General features: G+C 41.8%; 1 protein-coding gene across 1 annotated transcript; it reads right to left on the bottom strand.

Moving 5' to 3' along the window:
• Window positions 1–313: 313 nt before the first annotated feature.
• LOC111222475 (eukaryotic translation initiation factor 4 gamma 2-like) lies at window positions 314–14,011 on the bottom strand. Its single transcript, XM_022746212.1, has 21 exons — window positions 14,005–14,011; window positions 13,084–13,192; window positions 11,130–11,195; window positions 10,374–10,499; window positions 8,842–8,944; window positions 8,531–8,662; window positions 8,205–8,271; window positions 7,956–8,107; window positions 7,632–7,742; window positions 7,005–7,187; window positions 6,472–6,613; window positions 6,129–6,292; window positions 5,914–6,027; window positions 5,405–5,533; window positions 5,163–5,267; window positions 4,546–4,761; window positions 3,935–4,193; window positions 3,536–3,740; window positions 3,012–3,217; window positions 2,299–2,420; window positions 314–2,085 (listed from the first exon to the last, which is right to left on the bottom strand). Exons 1-21 carry the CDS (start codon window positions 14,009–14,011, stop codon window positions 2,020–2,022), a joined length of 2,784 nt encoding a protein of 927 aa, XP_022601933.1. The 3' UTR covers window positions 314–2,019.
• Between the last annotated feature and the right edge of the window lie 1,154 nt (window positions 14,012–15,165).

Raw genomic sequence — 15,165 nt, 5'->3', positions numbered from 1 at the left:
CCCACACACGGGGAGGGATCCGGGTCCGAGTCACTTCGATGAGCTGCCCGCCGTCGGAGGGGACCGACCCGACTCTGCACCTCCACGCAGGAGCAGGCGGGTGGTGGATTACTTCTGGATCCCCACAGACCAGGAGTGACCAGTAATTACCGTCGACGACACTCCTACTACTTCTTTCCCACGTGCTCTTCAGCAAGGCATCGACAGTTCAGGAGACCAGTCAGACTGGGACAATCGCAGATGTAAAAGTGTGAAACATTGAAGGCGTTTGAATTTGTAAGAAAAAAAAAATTCAAATAAAAGTGAAAAATACTTGGTGCTCATGTACTGGACTTTATTGACATTAAAGCAATAGAGGTGCACAATAATTATGAATACCTTACAATATGATCCAAATCCATTGCCTTATACATAAACATGGCTTGTGAGCACGATTCTTGGGTAAAACTTGATCATTTTTAGCTGTTAGACTTATTGTAATGAGAGAGGAGGGAGGGAGAAGGGGCTCAACTAAACTTGTCTAAAAAGGTTTGATTCTATTTTGCCAATTTAAGAAAAACATTTAAAAAAAAAAATGCACTTGTTTCATTTTCCATATCGAGCATTTCAAATAAAAACAGTCACTCCAAATTGCAGGGGGGGGGTGAAGGGGGTGAACGTCTGAAAGCCTTTTAACAGGAACATCAAATTCATAAAAACAAGCTTTTTTTTTTTCCTTTGCGGTCTTAAATATTAATACTTGTAAACCATGTGAAGCGTCATAGGAAAGTCTGCTTCAATTAATTTATTGTGCAATTAGGCCAGGACTAAATCAAATACTTCAGCATTTGCTTGGACTCTAGGTTCTTCTTAGATTTCATTATCCCAGCACAAAAAAAACAAAACAAAAACAAAAGCCCATCTAACTAAGAGGTAGAAACACAGGCAACTTTGAAACGTTACGGCGGCACACCAATGATTACAGTTTTTTAAAATATCGTAACATTTGGAGGATAAGTATTGCAACCACTCAAGTAATAAAAGACAACAAATAGGGACAGATAAAGGAAGAGGGAGGGGCAATCACAAAAAAGGAAGATGCTCATCAGTGACTATGAAGAGCACTTTTATTTAAAAAAAAAAAAAAAAAAAAAAAAAGAAAAAAGAAAAAAGAAAAAAGAAGCAGAACACATTTTTTTTTAGTAAGCATAGGTTGACTAAACCTGCACCTTAATTCATTATGAAATGCTTTGCCAGTTTATGCTTCACTCTCACTTCAGCTGGGCCCCTTGACATTAATTATACTTTCACCAACAGTCGCCTGTTGTTGAGGATTTTCACTGTGGATCACTCTGCAGCCTGTCTGCTTATTTTAAATCCCCTCATCACATGTGTGTGTGTGTGTGTGTGTATGTGTGTGTGTGTGTGTGTGTGTGTGATGACAGGGAATCCAGGCTGGGCCCTTACAGAAGAACACAAAGCAGATCACTGACGAGACCTCACTTGTCTTATACTTGTAACTAGCAATTAGTGAAGCTCACCACTAATTTCACTTATTCAGGGGAGAATCCTAAACATTCTTAAATAAACCAGTTTCCTATCGGGGGGGGAGGAGGAGGAAATCAGAATTGGAAAAATTGAGTGGAAATGAAAAACATGCAATAAAAACAAACCCCACCCCCCCAAAAAAACCAGATACAACTCTAAACAGTCAGAGCAAAAAGAAAAAAAAAGAAAGAAAAAAAAAAAACACATGGTTGAGCCACTCCAGACTTCATGTAGCTGATCAGGACACAGATCCATAATCAAACATCCATTAGGCAACAGATCAAATGATGCTGCTCAGCCCATCATCATGGTGTGGGTGGTAACACATGAGGCCCTACAGGTACAAGCTTTTCGGTTTATATTTGCGAGACAGAAGCAGCTGAGTGCCACGTGGTAGTGGTTAAATTAAGCATGGAGTTTAATAAAGGAAAGGCGAGTGTAATAATAAAGATAAGGTCGATCTTCTACACCATAATGCTTCGACTTGGTTTCTCAATCCGCTTCGTCCTCGGACTCCTCCTCTTCCGCCGTCTCCAGCCAGGTGAGCCACTGGTTTACCTGACGGGGGATAAACGGGGGGCAGATTTGAAAAGATTCCTGTCAATCTTGTACTAAATGAGTTGAAATTAATCGTTTCATCTGATGTTTATGAGCTGCAGATATTCAGTCATACACATTCAACTAAACTCTCTCTACTGCAGATGTTAAGAAACAAACAAACAAACAAACAGACAAACAAAACGAAAACCATGTGCGGCGGCTTTACTGTACCTGGAATAAAGCTTTTCCTTTTCCAGGGAATTCTTGGGTAATGTCTTCTTTCCATGCAAGGAAGGCTTCTTCTTCAATGATCTCCATGTCGTAGAAGTTGACAAAGTAACGCAGCAGCATGCCTGAGCGCACACAATTTTGAAAAAGAAAGAAAAAAGTTAAATGAATGTTTCCAATAGAAAAACAATCACAATTTTGTTCTACACGTAACGTACGATAAATCATAAATCTATATCATGATTTCTGGCTTTAGTGATGTCCCTCACTTGTAAGTCGCTTTGGATAAAAAAAGTGTCTGCTGTGATGTTATGTAAAGACAAAACATGCCCTTCAAAGTAAAACTGCACAAGTATTCATAATTAATCCAAATCATTGTTTTAGCCAGTGTCGCTGCAGTTTTAATCAGACAGCACAGCGCAGTAGATACTGGATTTTGAGGCCAATTCAATATAATGAAGATGGATAGATATTTATATTCCGAGCAGGAAATTCTGCTGTTGAAAAATAAACATGGCACTTCTCTCTGGTGGTGAAACTATTCAATAGAGACAATTTCCAAGCTTACATTTTCTAGCATTTTTGTCCTGCGATTGTTGCATTACTGGCCAACACGTACAGCGTAAGAAATATGTGTAAGTGATAGCTTTTATCAGCCTGGTGGGTTTATTGGTCTAGCTGTAGCAGACCGTCCAACACACTGGGGAATACTGTACCTTTAGGGAACCCGCTGGCGTTGCAGTGCACCTGCAGGGCGTACAAGGCGCTGACCTGCAGCTCGGTATGGTCGTGCAGGAACTTCTGCATGACGGGCTTGAAGGCCAGCAGCAGCTGTTTCTCCTGCTCCAGCTGCTCTTTGGAGGGAGCCGCCTGCTCGTCGCCCTCCACCACGCACAGCTCCTGGGAGATGTACTGGAGGAAACTGGGAGAAGATCAGAGGACGCTGATTAGTTACACTACAGGCCCTTCTCTCGTGTGAACTCCAATATTTCCTTGGATTTCTTTGAATTTATACACACAAAATAAAACACTTCATGACTTCAGCCTCCTCCTGTTTACCTATGTGTGCAAAAGACACAACAACCTAATTTGCCTAATCGTTGTTTGAATGGCAATGGTTTATCCATTAGCTGAGCATCAGAAAATCAATTAGCAACTATTTTAATAATAAATCAATATTAAAAAAAGGCAAATATGTGCTGGTCCCATCTTCTCCAATAAGAGGGGGGGGTATATTTACCTGGTCATGAGGATGTTGACAAAGCCTTTATCAGTGTGAAGCTTGGGAGAGATGTTGTCTTTAATCCACTTGTAGATGGACTGTGGAGAGGGGTCTGCCTTTATCTGCTTCAGCAGCTCCTTCTCCAGCTTCAGCAGCGGGAACAGGAAGCTCAGGCCCTTCCCTTCCAGGATCTCCAGCATGCGGTCCTTGTTCTGATCGATTTCTGCCGAGCAATCATAGAGACGGGGGGGGGGGGGGGGGGGGTTACAACGCTGACAATGGTCTGCTCAGTGGGATGCTTGTGTTTCTGATGTGATATCAGTTAAGGGGAGAATGGGAGGAATTCTGATAAAGGCAGAGGAGCATGTTTAACAGGAAAAGGGTGGGGGTGGGGTGGGTGGGGAAAGAGGGATGTACCTGGGAGCATCTTCTGCATGTTGACCTTGCTCTGCTGGAAGAGGTCGGTCAGCCACTCCCGGTCCTTCAGCTTGGCCGTCTGTTGCAGGCAGAGCAGGAAGAGGGGGAAGTGGGTGCCGTTCTCCAGGGGGTGAGCCAGCTCCGCCACGCTCACCAACTCTGCGATGATGCCCCGGGCCGCAAACTGGGCCAGGTAAGACTTCACCAGGGGCACGTCCACCTCGATCTTAGGGCACTGGTCGAGGACGTTGAGGAAAGCCTGCAGGAGTGGGAGGAAATGTCAGAGCATGAATAATGATGTACCACCCTCCTTCTGGGCTCATCAGTGGAAAATGTGTCATCAATAATTAACAGCAGCCTTTGTGGGTAATTCATCACAGTTTTGAAAATGTCAGAATTAAGTGATGAGATGGTTTTGTTTCCTCCTCTTTCTGGAAACTCCGGGGATATTTAGTGCTGGATTGAACTTGACTGGTGGGAATCATTTCTGGGCATTTCCCCATCAGTGCAATTATTGTAATTTTTGTGCTTTAACTGTTTGCTCAGTTACATATATGTAGATTTATTTTGATATTTACTCAAAATATTAAATGAATGCTGGATGCGCGCACCTGCATGAAGTTCTCTCCAGTGATGAGGCCCTCGGTGCGAAGTGTGTGGATCAGAGTGCTGGCGTGCTCCTTGTCCTCATCGGGACGGTCCAGGGAGCACACGATGATCTTGCTGAGCATCTCTGGCAGGAAATGCTTTGGGGCCTTCATCTCTCGCACACCGCACACAGCTTCAGTCAGGTTCTTACTGTTCAAGTACTCCGTCATGATCGCCTCCTAAAGAGAGGAATCAATTGTACAGTAATGAGCTGGGTTAGTCTGAGGACCAGACTGAAAACAAACGCAGGTTTGTCTGAATATTTATGCCTAGTAGGTTTATGTTTCTCTGTCCCGAATGTCTCTCTGGTAGTGAGCAGGGTATCCGTTGATTGCTCAAAATAAACATTAAGTAAATGATGTAGCAAGTTTCAAAGATACAAAGGAAGCAGTGTATTTCTCCACTATTTATATGACTCAATTTCTGGTCGCACCCATTAGTGCTGTTTAAACATAAGAGTGTAGTGGCAATTTACTGCTGATTTATTTACCCTGGGGTGATTTTACTTTGCAATTATACTTTATTTACGTGGACCTCTACAAAAACAAAAACAAAACATCAGCTTAATGGTTTTGCCCACCGTCATCTTAAGCAGTTCTTCCTTGGCAGGAGGCGGTTTCTTGTTCGTCTTCTGAGGTTTCTCTTGGATGGGTGGAGGGTTGGTCTTCAGGCCAAGCTGTGGAGGCTGAGGCCAAAGTGTATGTGATTATTTCACCGATACAAATCGCAACATTTTGACTTTCTCTAAAAAACATATTTTCTTCTCTCCATTTATGTATGCGTTAATTGCACTCTACTCTCTCGTCCAAGCACCCGTCTTACCTGTCCCAGAGGGGGGGTTTGAGTGCGTGGGGGCTGAGCGCTGGGAGGCATCATGGTGGGGATCTGAGGCTGGAGCTTGGGTACCTGGTTCTTGTTGAGGAGGAATGACTGAGCAGGCCTGAGGCTGATCTGTGAGACCAAGAGACATAATGAACACAGAGCAATAAGATTAGTCATAATCTTTATAACATTCAAAATCTGCATATTGGCTAATTCCATGCCCTCATATCTCATAATCGCAGTCAGCGGACCAGCCACCAGTTTAAAGAGGAGAGGAGAGGAGAGGAGAGGGAATAGAGGAGGACAGGAAAGATGGAGGAGATCAAAGATGGAGTAAAAGACAGAAGAAAGACTGGTAGCTGGTTGAATTCCTCAGAATAACGCGTCTTTTTATAATCAGTGGGCATGAAGACTCAACACACTGACCATATCTTGTGCAGTGTCTTAACTCTAAAACATCTGGCTTGGTACGCCATGTTTTAGACTTTCATTTATTTAGTTCTTATTACCTCATCAGCATTGAGCTGTCCTTTCTTGCTGAATCGTGGAGGCATGTCCTTTGACTGGACCTGCTGCTGGGCCATGTGGTTCTGGTTCTGGTTGAGGAAATGCTGGTTCTGAACCTGTCGTAAGTCAGACGAGCAGAAAAGATCACTTTTTAAATTCTGGACTTTGGGCTTCGTAGAGAAACACTGAGCGCTGTCAGCCTAGTTAGCAGGATTACCTGGTTGGACTTAACAAAGGACTTGGGCCCCATGTCGAACTGTGACTGTGGTGGAGGGGCGATGTGGCCACCGTGGCCGTTGAAGAGTGGGTTGGTTCGATGGCGTCCCATAGTGGGCGAGTACCTATCCTGAATAACCCCCGGGCCAGTTCCAATCCCACTGCCTGAGAAGACAAACGACAAGTTATGTGAGTCCATCTTGGAAATGGTATTATCTTCAGCTCATCATTTTATCATTTTTAAACAATAAAATGGGAATCCAGTATTGACACTGACAACTTGAAAGTGAATATTAAAACAATGAGATGTGGCCAAACAAGACCCTATTGACCAAAGCCCATACCTGGCATCTGTCCAAACATGTCGGCCAATCCCCCAAGAGTCTCCCTGTCCAGTTTCATTCTGTTGGGCATGAAGGGGCTTTCCAGGAAGAAGTCCATCCTCATCCCCTGAGACATGGGTGCTGGGATGAAAACACCCAAATCCTACAAGAACAGACAGAACAGAGCCAGTGTCATTAAAAAGAACAACATGATTAAAAGCCTAACCCAGAACGCAACTTGAATTTCTAACATTAACTCAAGTGTGCAATAATGAACTGCATGGTTGTTATCAAATCAGAAAGTTAATTACATCCTGTGCACACTCTGTCAGGACAATGTCCTGCTGACTCACACACTTCACAATAGGGAGCTTGGCTCATGGGCAGAAACTTGTTCTTCATAAGAGAGATGGGATTATAATGTTCTGTTTATTTACAGAGCCCTTTAACACATGCATGCTGTAACCTCAGCTTCTGATTTTAGCCACCAACTATTAATCATCCCAGAATGTGGGCGATCTGCACAACCAGCACCATAATTTCACTGGACTCACTTTCACTGCATCCTGACGGATCTGGTTAATCGTCTTTGGTCCGTTGTCAATGAAAGCCTTGCGGGGGACCCAGTTGTTTTCTCGCAGTTCCACTGTATCTTGCAGCAGGAAGCGGATCCTAGCGGGCAACTCCTTGTTGTTCATTAAGGATCGCATACGGCCAAAGTACTGATCCATTAAAGACTGGTGGAAGGGTGGAGAGGGGAGGGTGGGAGTCAGAAACAGCACAGCTTGTAAATACATTATGGCAGCAGGATTTACATTAGCGGTGGCTGTGAGCCAGCTGGGGCATTAGGTGAAGCTGTGTCCAGCCAGATGGTGGGCTAAGTAAGGACATGGGATGATACCGTTGAACCAGGCAAAAACAAACAAACAAACTTTCCAGCTAAACCAAATGTAAAATGTTTGTTTTTTGTTTCTCAGCCTGATCATTTTATAGAAACTGTAAATTATTTACTCAAGCTTTTACGGTTTTACTGCTGCAGTCAAAAGCAAAAGTAGCTGGTTCACCTATAAATAGTCCGTCAATATGATCTAAAGACCCCTTAGTATTACTACCTCAAAGCCATATACAGCCTCTCCAGATGGCTATGGTTTAGAGGAGCCATGAAAGGCCGGAGTTCTTACCTTTGCTTTCTCATGGTCGAGTCTCGGCCCCACTGTTCTCATTATCTGACAGAGGCACTCCAGATCCTCCCCCATATCCTTGAGCTGGACTCTCTTCTTCTTTTCCAGAAGCTTCAGAAAAAGATAAATGAGAGAAAGGAAAGCAGGGGGTCATACCGGATATTCTGCTCTTATTTTGATCAAGGTATGCAGCATTTCTTTTGATTCTAACTCACGCCGCGTTGTACTGTCTCACAAATGAGAAACAGTGACTTCAAACAATCAAAAGTATGATGTGAATTTCAGAACACACACACAAAAAACAAACAAAGTGCGTGCACGTACTGTTTTGATGCACTTATGAAGGATAGATTCGTGGATGAGGTCGAGTTTGCCAAGTTCCCCGATGAATTTAATGTTGCCAAGCATCTTGATCTTGGCAATGGCACGCTGCTCCTCCTCTTCAGAAGTAAGAGGGTTGTCATGTTTGTCATAGACTGGGGTAAAAGAGGAGGAAATGCAGTTAGTGAACAGGCCGTGGCAAAATGAGGTGCTGCACGTCATATGACAAAGGCACAGAAGATGGAGGCTTACTTTCAACATTTCTGGTGCGGTTTTCAAATTCATCTTGAAGCTTGGAAATCAGCAGTCTTCTGAAGGTCTACAATAGCAACGAAGACATCAGTTAGATGAAATGCAACAAGCAATATCAAAGCAAAGTGTTCCCATAAAAGCATAGAATACAAAAATACATTAGAACCATTTGCATTTTACATTTGTGTTACACGGGGGTGGTTTTAAAAAATCATTAAGAAACTGTAGAGTGGTGCTTTATAATGGCTTGTTCAGCAGAACAGGAATGGCATTAGTGTTATAGAAGAGAAAGCTAGAGGTTCGGGAGTATGAACAGCCAAGCTTACTGTGCTCTGCTTTTGGGATGTTTGGATCTCAGATGAAGGGCCATCAAAGTTTGGTGCGTCCTCTGCCAAGCGCAGACATAGCTGAGCATAGAGCGAGCTATACTTCGGCTCTTCTAGGGCTTTGTCTACAATCTGAATCGCACAGTGAGAGACAGGCAGAGAGAGAGAGAGGAGGGAGAAACCAGAGACCACTCATGTCATTAAAACATGCAGTGTATGGGTATGAGTCACTCATTGCAGCCTGCCAAATATCGATGAATACATTTCCATTTCGCAGAACCCTAAATAAAAAAAGAAAAAAGTATGCTTACCAGCAAGATGATTCCTTTAAGGACGAGTTTTGAATCTACGCCCACGTTCAGGAGCTCAAGGCATAGCTTGTCAAACTTCTCAGGCGTGAGTTTGTTGAGTATGCTAGAAAAAATAAAAACAAGAGGGTGGAGGGAGAGGCACGAGTAGGAAGTTTATACGACTGTGCAGGATCACGATGCTGACATTTTATCAAGAAGTTTTTCCCATATTTTTAGTTGCATGTGACGAGCTAAAAGGGGGATTTAATACTACTGATCATATAGCAAACTGACTGAACAGAAATTAAGATGAGCAGTATGATGACCCAGGCTGGTCTAGTCAGACCCATGAAAACTGCAGGTTCATTCAGGAACACCATCTGTATCAGAGGGGTATTTAAGACACCAAGTAGCAAAGTAATTAATCTTATGTCAAACCCACTCTAATGTTTTATACTGCATTACATCTTAATTGCAGTCATTCAAAAATTTGCCATCAACCAATTCATGATGCTTCACTGACTGAGCACTCATTCACACAACTGACTGCAAAAAGCCTATTTATTATGATGCATTCACAGGGTTTATTTACATATCATTATACAGTGACTTTCTCATTCTTCACTGGCTTTGTACTTACTGAGAGCATAGCATTCTGTCAGTGTGTCAGTCAATGTTAGACATATTTTCTGATCATGAATTTCGAAAAGCAATTCAGCAAGAAGAGAAATTGCCTACTTCCTGGGCACAGATTCTTTTCTGTTTAATTTAGGTGTACAGCAGCACAGCACAAGTCTGCTCTAAAACTGGGACAATTACTGCAGATAAGTAAACATGTGTAGTAAGTTACTCTGACAGGCTGCAGAGTCTGTATCATCTGTATCCTGCGGTGGCCACCAGCAAACCTACATTCCCGAGGAAACAGTCACCTCTTCATCTTTTGTGCTTGTAAACATCACCTGACACAGAGAGGAGCAGGGCTCAAGTGCCTTCAGCAGAGCACATGCCATCTTAATGACTGTAGCACTATGCAATTCAACCGTCTGTCCCTATTGAATTATGTGAACGCTGATAGCGTCAATAGCTTCAGCAGAAGACTGAATTAAAGAAAAGCCTTTTAGGGGAAACTGAAATTAGATTTTCTGACAGTAGTTAGGTATTTTCATTAAATCAACCTGACCTCAAGTCCTGCAACCTTTGTTCAAGACACTGATCCAACTTTCAAGATTAATGTTCAAACATTTACTGGCATTTTTCTGCAAGAAAGCTCCACTGACATGAATGATTTTTTGCAAGCCAAACCACACTAATCTGTTGATGCAATGGGTTTTGTAAATTTTGTAACAACTGGACTCTGCACACAACTGAAATGGTTTCAGCACCAACAATCTTTGGACCACAAGAGATCAAAATTCTTGCACGCTATTACTGGGTAAGACTGGATAAAGGGGGAAGGAGGAGGTAGCAAAAAAATTGTTTTGCTTGTTTTTGGCCCTAGAGACAAAGGGATGGATAATTAACTCTTAAAATATGCACATGGGTTTGAACCTTACCCCCTCACTTTCCTGAAGATTGCATCATGTCGCTCTTTTTCGTTGCTGGAGTTGACATCTCGTCTAGTGCTTCGTGAAGGAACCCATCTCTGAACGCTTTGCCCTGGGGTTTTCCCCAGGAACTCGCTGCAGAAGGAAACACAAAGAGAGTGAGTGAACTTTCACACAATTTGATGACACTGCAGCTGGTACAGAAACATACACAAATGCCCTTACAATATAAAGCTCTTGTTCGAGCATAAAACCTAATCTCTTACATACATACTCTTATTTTACAAGCGAATGCACACGCTGCATACCAAGTCAATCCTACAGTCCAATTCACACAATAGGATCGTAGTAAGAGAAGAAGCGTTTTGCCTCATCATATTATTTACTTAAAATCCAGGTGTATGGTGTAGATAATTCATCACAGGCAGTCAAAACAATATTTGTTCTTTGTTTCACAAGTGGGAGTTCACTGTTGCCAACGCATGGCCTTTAAACACTTTCCTCCTTTTATACCATTTGTTGTAAAATGATCCCAGACTGCCTAGCTCAGTAAACAAGCCTGCACTATCTGAGGTTGACTGACATCATGTTACAGGACTTCTGGGTATTCAAATCAGAGTTTCCTGGAATTCTCTAATCAACTGAGTTGTCTAGTCTATTTTTCTGCAGTGGAGGAAACTACTAACAATAGTCATGGTGGCGTAATGTTCTAAATGAAATCACTATACATTAAACATGCTCTCGAAAAGATGCCGTATCACAAACCTGTTGCCGACAGTCTTGGGATAGTGCTGAGGTGCACCCCTACCACCTCCTCCCCCCGAAGAAGCACTGCAGAACAAACAAATATTGGAACACATTAGATACATGCAACACCACACAAGATGCAATGATTTATCTTTACCTCATAGGAAACACATTAACTGTCTTGCTTTTTCATTCATTTAGCCTTCATTTACACTGAAAAAGACACTAAGGAACAAGTGCCCTCACTTTAAAAAGAGATAAATTTACATTTATAAACTCCAAAAATGCACAATTACAAAAACTAATCTACAATATAATACAACCATACATATAAAATGTCTTTATTACATTATATAAATTAAAATACGAACTATGAGCATCCTTGTGACTGATTATGTGTTATAGAACTGCAGGAAAAACAAGGTCAAAGCTCTGTGGCAGTTATTGGAAAAACAATAAAACACTGAGTTAAAAAAATAATTTGAAAGTGGAAACCGAGTAGGAATAATGGCTTGGTCTGGCCAAAAACTTCATGAATAAACATTGCATGATATATTTTCAAGTGACTGCTGCAGGACAACCAAAGATGCAGCTTCAAGAATGACTATATGCACATTTATAAAGAGCACTGGCAAATGCAAGCATTTAAGGTGATGGTGGGAGCATTAATGCACCATTCAATCAATTGAGAGGAGCAAAGCTGAAACAGGTAGCCATGGTTTGGCCAACATTGTATCTTGCACAGACAGAACCAAGGTTATACCTTTCATGCTGCACATTTTGTCTCAGTTTATTTCTATGGTTTACCTTGTAGTTGCTGACCAAATAAAACCATTATTGGATTAGAATTAATTTGGTTTTAAGTTATGTCACAAGTTTTGCAAACCTCTGTATTCTGTTGAGCTAAATTTGGGTTAAAATAAGTCTCCTTTTGACTACATACTTTTTTTATTTTGGCATGACTCTGCAAAAGTTTATGCCTTAGTAAGTGACCTCTGTTTGATTCGTCTAACTATTGATGAACCTAGGTTTATGAGTTACTGATTCAAACCTCACAAACTTTGCCATTACCAATTTTGATCAGCTTCACATTGCTTAAGTTTTCCCTAAAAGCTTACTCTGTAAATCTGAATTATCAAAAGGTAACAAACAGATTTTTCAGTAATGAAAACCATTTGTTATCATTTACAATCTTAGACAACAAATTGGAGAAAATGAGAGTTCTATCTCAATATGATTGACCTGAATAAATACAAGGTAAATAACTGGAGAATCATTTGAATAGCCAAAACATAATGTGACACACAAAAGCTAGGGCTTCAAACAGGTTACATGGTTTAACATGCAGCGGAAAAGCAGAACAGACCACTCTTCACCGCTGACTGCTCTGTTTGATCACAGACATCCTGGTCTACTAATACTCAAATTTTCTCAACAGTGCAAGTGACTGGTGTTTATTCTGGGTATCTGCAGCCGTGTGAAGCATTTGAGGGCATTTAAAAAAAAAAAAAAACCCTTTAATGATCAACCTGCCCAATTTGCCAAATGATATACCATGTGAAGCCTCTTAGAAGGTGCACCATATGACAGCAACCGTAAAACTGCCAAATTTTACATTTAACACACAATATCCCAGGGCATTTGAAGCCTCAATTTAGATATTTTAAAAATTAATCCATGGTGAGGCATCCTGTCAACCATGACCCCATACACTGAACTGGGTGTGTGTGGCTGTGTGTTCACAACCAACAGGACAGAAAGCTTCCCATGGCTCATTATGTCTACCCAACCCCCCTTTTACAAAAGGTTTCACAAAGAGAAATGTCCGACAGCCATTTTGAGCCTTCCCACATCCTGCTTTGTTCTAAAGGCCGGAAGTTCCTGCCCAAAATGCTAGCAGAGGGTTAACTGTGAAAAAAAAGAGAAAAGAATCTCTATGTTGGTATTTCCTGTGCAAGCTTTGGTTTATTACCTGAAACGAGAAGCACCCCCTTCTGCAATCACACTCTCCACTTTGGCGGCTTGACAATGAAGAATACTCAAAAGAATAAGAATAATAGGAAGGGATGGGGAAAACGGTGCTGAGGAAGAGAAAAGGGAATGTAATTAGTAACTGCATTGGGTCGGGGGGAGGAAACAAGACATAGAAACCATTAGCTATAACATAATTAAACAGACATTAACGAGGGCATTACGATATCTTTTTATGCAGCGTTTTCTACGGACAAAGTCAGTTAGCCAGTTTAGCTTGATAAACAGTAAAGCAGCAAAGTCTTTGTTACAGGCCTAGCACCTAACGATAACTCAAATGTACATAGCAACGTCCGTACACGACAGGGTACCCAATACAAATGTATTAGCTGAGTATTGATGCGCTGGTTTGGCACAATGACAGCAAATGCCCAAACGTAGAAATCTCTGTTCGTCTTTTGTCGGCTACAACAAAGCAAAGGTGCGTCAGCTAAAAGGCTAACGGCACTCGCTAACGGTAACTAATTAGCCGGCTAGGTTGCTAAATGCATAAGTTAGCTACGTCACGACACTGGTAAGATGTTTACCACGTTACAGTAACCGCGTTTTATATGGCCTACAAAGGGTTTAATTGGTTGTGTAACCTAATATGAGAGGGGATGTCTGCAGTTACACCGGAATAGTGTTGCTATGTGATCTGAGATGCTCTTTGATAGTTTTATGTTCTGCCCGATGACAGGACTAGCCTGCAAACCTACCGTTACCCCATACACCATAATGCAGAGAAATAGGGCAGGGCGGCGTGGTTAGCCGCTAACGCTTCCAGTCCACTGGGCTTGTATCGCCATCCCATCATGGCTGAGGCTTGACATAAGGATTTAAGGCCAGTTTAGACGTGACCCTGGCACGAATCCCCTCTCACTGGACATACTGACCAGTCGTATTAAATGACAGTTAAACGATGCATTACCAAGTTTAATTTCCTGCAAATACAAGTTAAAAGTAGCAAGACGGCGACGCCATTTTCTACTTGAATGTAAATCAGCTGAGCCATCCGTAAGCTAGGCTATCTGCCGGCTCCTAAGCTGATATGCTATAGTTAGCTTAAGCAAGCTGCTGTTAAACGTTAGTATCTTAGCTTGCTAGCTAGCAGAAGCCATTTTGGAAGAACCGGTGCGGTTTTGTAAGGGAGAAAAATCTGCCTTACCTTTACCAAAGCAACTTCAGTTTTATATTTTTGTGAGACCACCAAAGAAGAAATAAGACAGTTGTAAAAGAAAAGCGAGTGTTGCGACGGATATCAGGAGAGCTAAAAGCAGAAAGATGACCGCACAAACACACACATCAAAACCCTGCTTGCCGCTTGCCTTGTTTGCTTTAGCTAGCTAGGAGAGAGCTCAAAAGCTTGCTGCCTTATGGGGACAGAAAAGTCAACAATTTGCATTGGTCGCGTATTTTGTTGCCATGTCAATCCTGGCCAATCAAAAGGCAGATCTGTTTTTAAGGCGGTTCCAGTAACACATATCATCCAATGAGAGGCACGCTGAAACAAAAGGGACCTCCTCCTTTAGTTGATTGACACTAAATTTAACATCTGCAGTGCAGGAGAAGATATTTGTTATCTGTTCAAATAAATGGAGATTAAGGCATTAAATTACTACGAAGTACACAATCAGTTTCCCAACCATTAAAATACTTTTGCAAATAAGTCCTAGAAAATGGCATTTCACATCTTTATATGATCTAACTTTCATTTTGCTTTTGAAACTCGTTTGTATCATATTGTCTCATTACTTTTAATGATTTAAATGGGATATAATATATCTGCCTCAATAGAATTTAGCTGTGGAGAACCAGAAGTTTCAGTAATGGTTACAGTCCTTTAATGTTTTCCTGCAGTATTTAATTTAGTCATACCACTGAGTCATTTGTGTTTACACTTGTGTGGAGAACACACTCTGAGCCTTTAGACCTGTCTATCAAATTTCAGTCACATTTTTGCATAGTCCTAAATTGACAGTTGGGTTCTTGTCAAGTGACTACTATTAAGAAACACTCTATTGCTTTTCAGTATTCCTATTTG

This window comes from Seriola dumerili, unplaced genomic scaffold, assembly GCF_002260705.1.
Source record: "Seriola dumerili isolate Sdu_G_001 unplaced genomic scaffold, Sdu_1.0 BDQW01000097.1, whole genome shotgun sequence".
Taxonomy (NCBI): domain Eukaryota; kingdom Metazoa; phylum Chordata; class Actinopteri; order Carangiformes; family Carangidae; genus Seriola; species Seriola dumerili.
The sequence above is the reverse complement of the archived record's forward strand: the minus strand, read 5'-3'. Positions and strand labels throughout refer to the sequence as shown.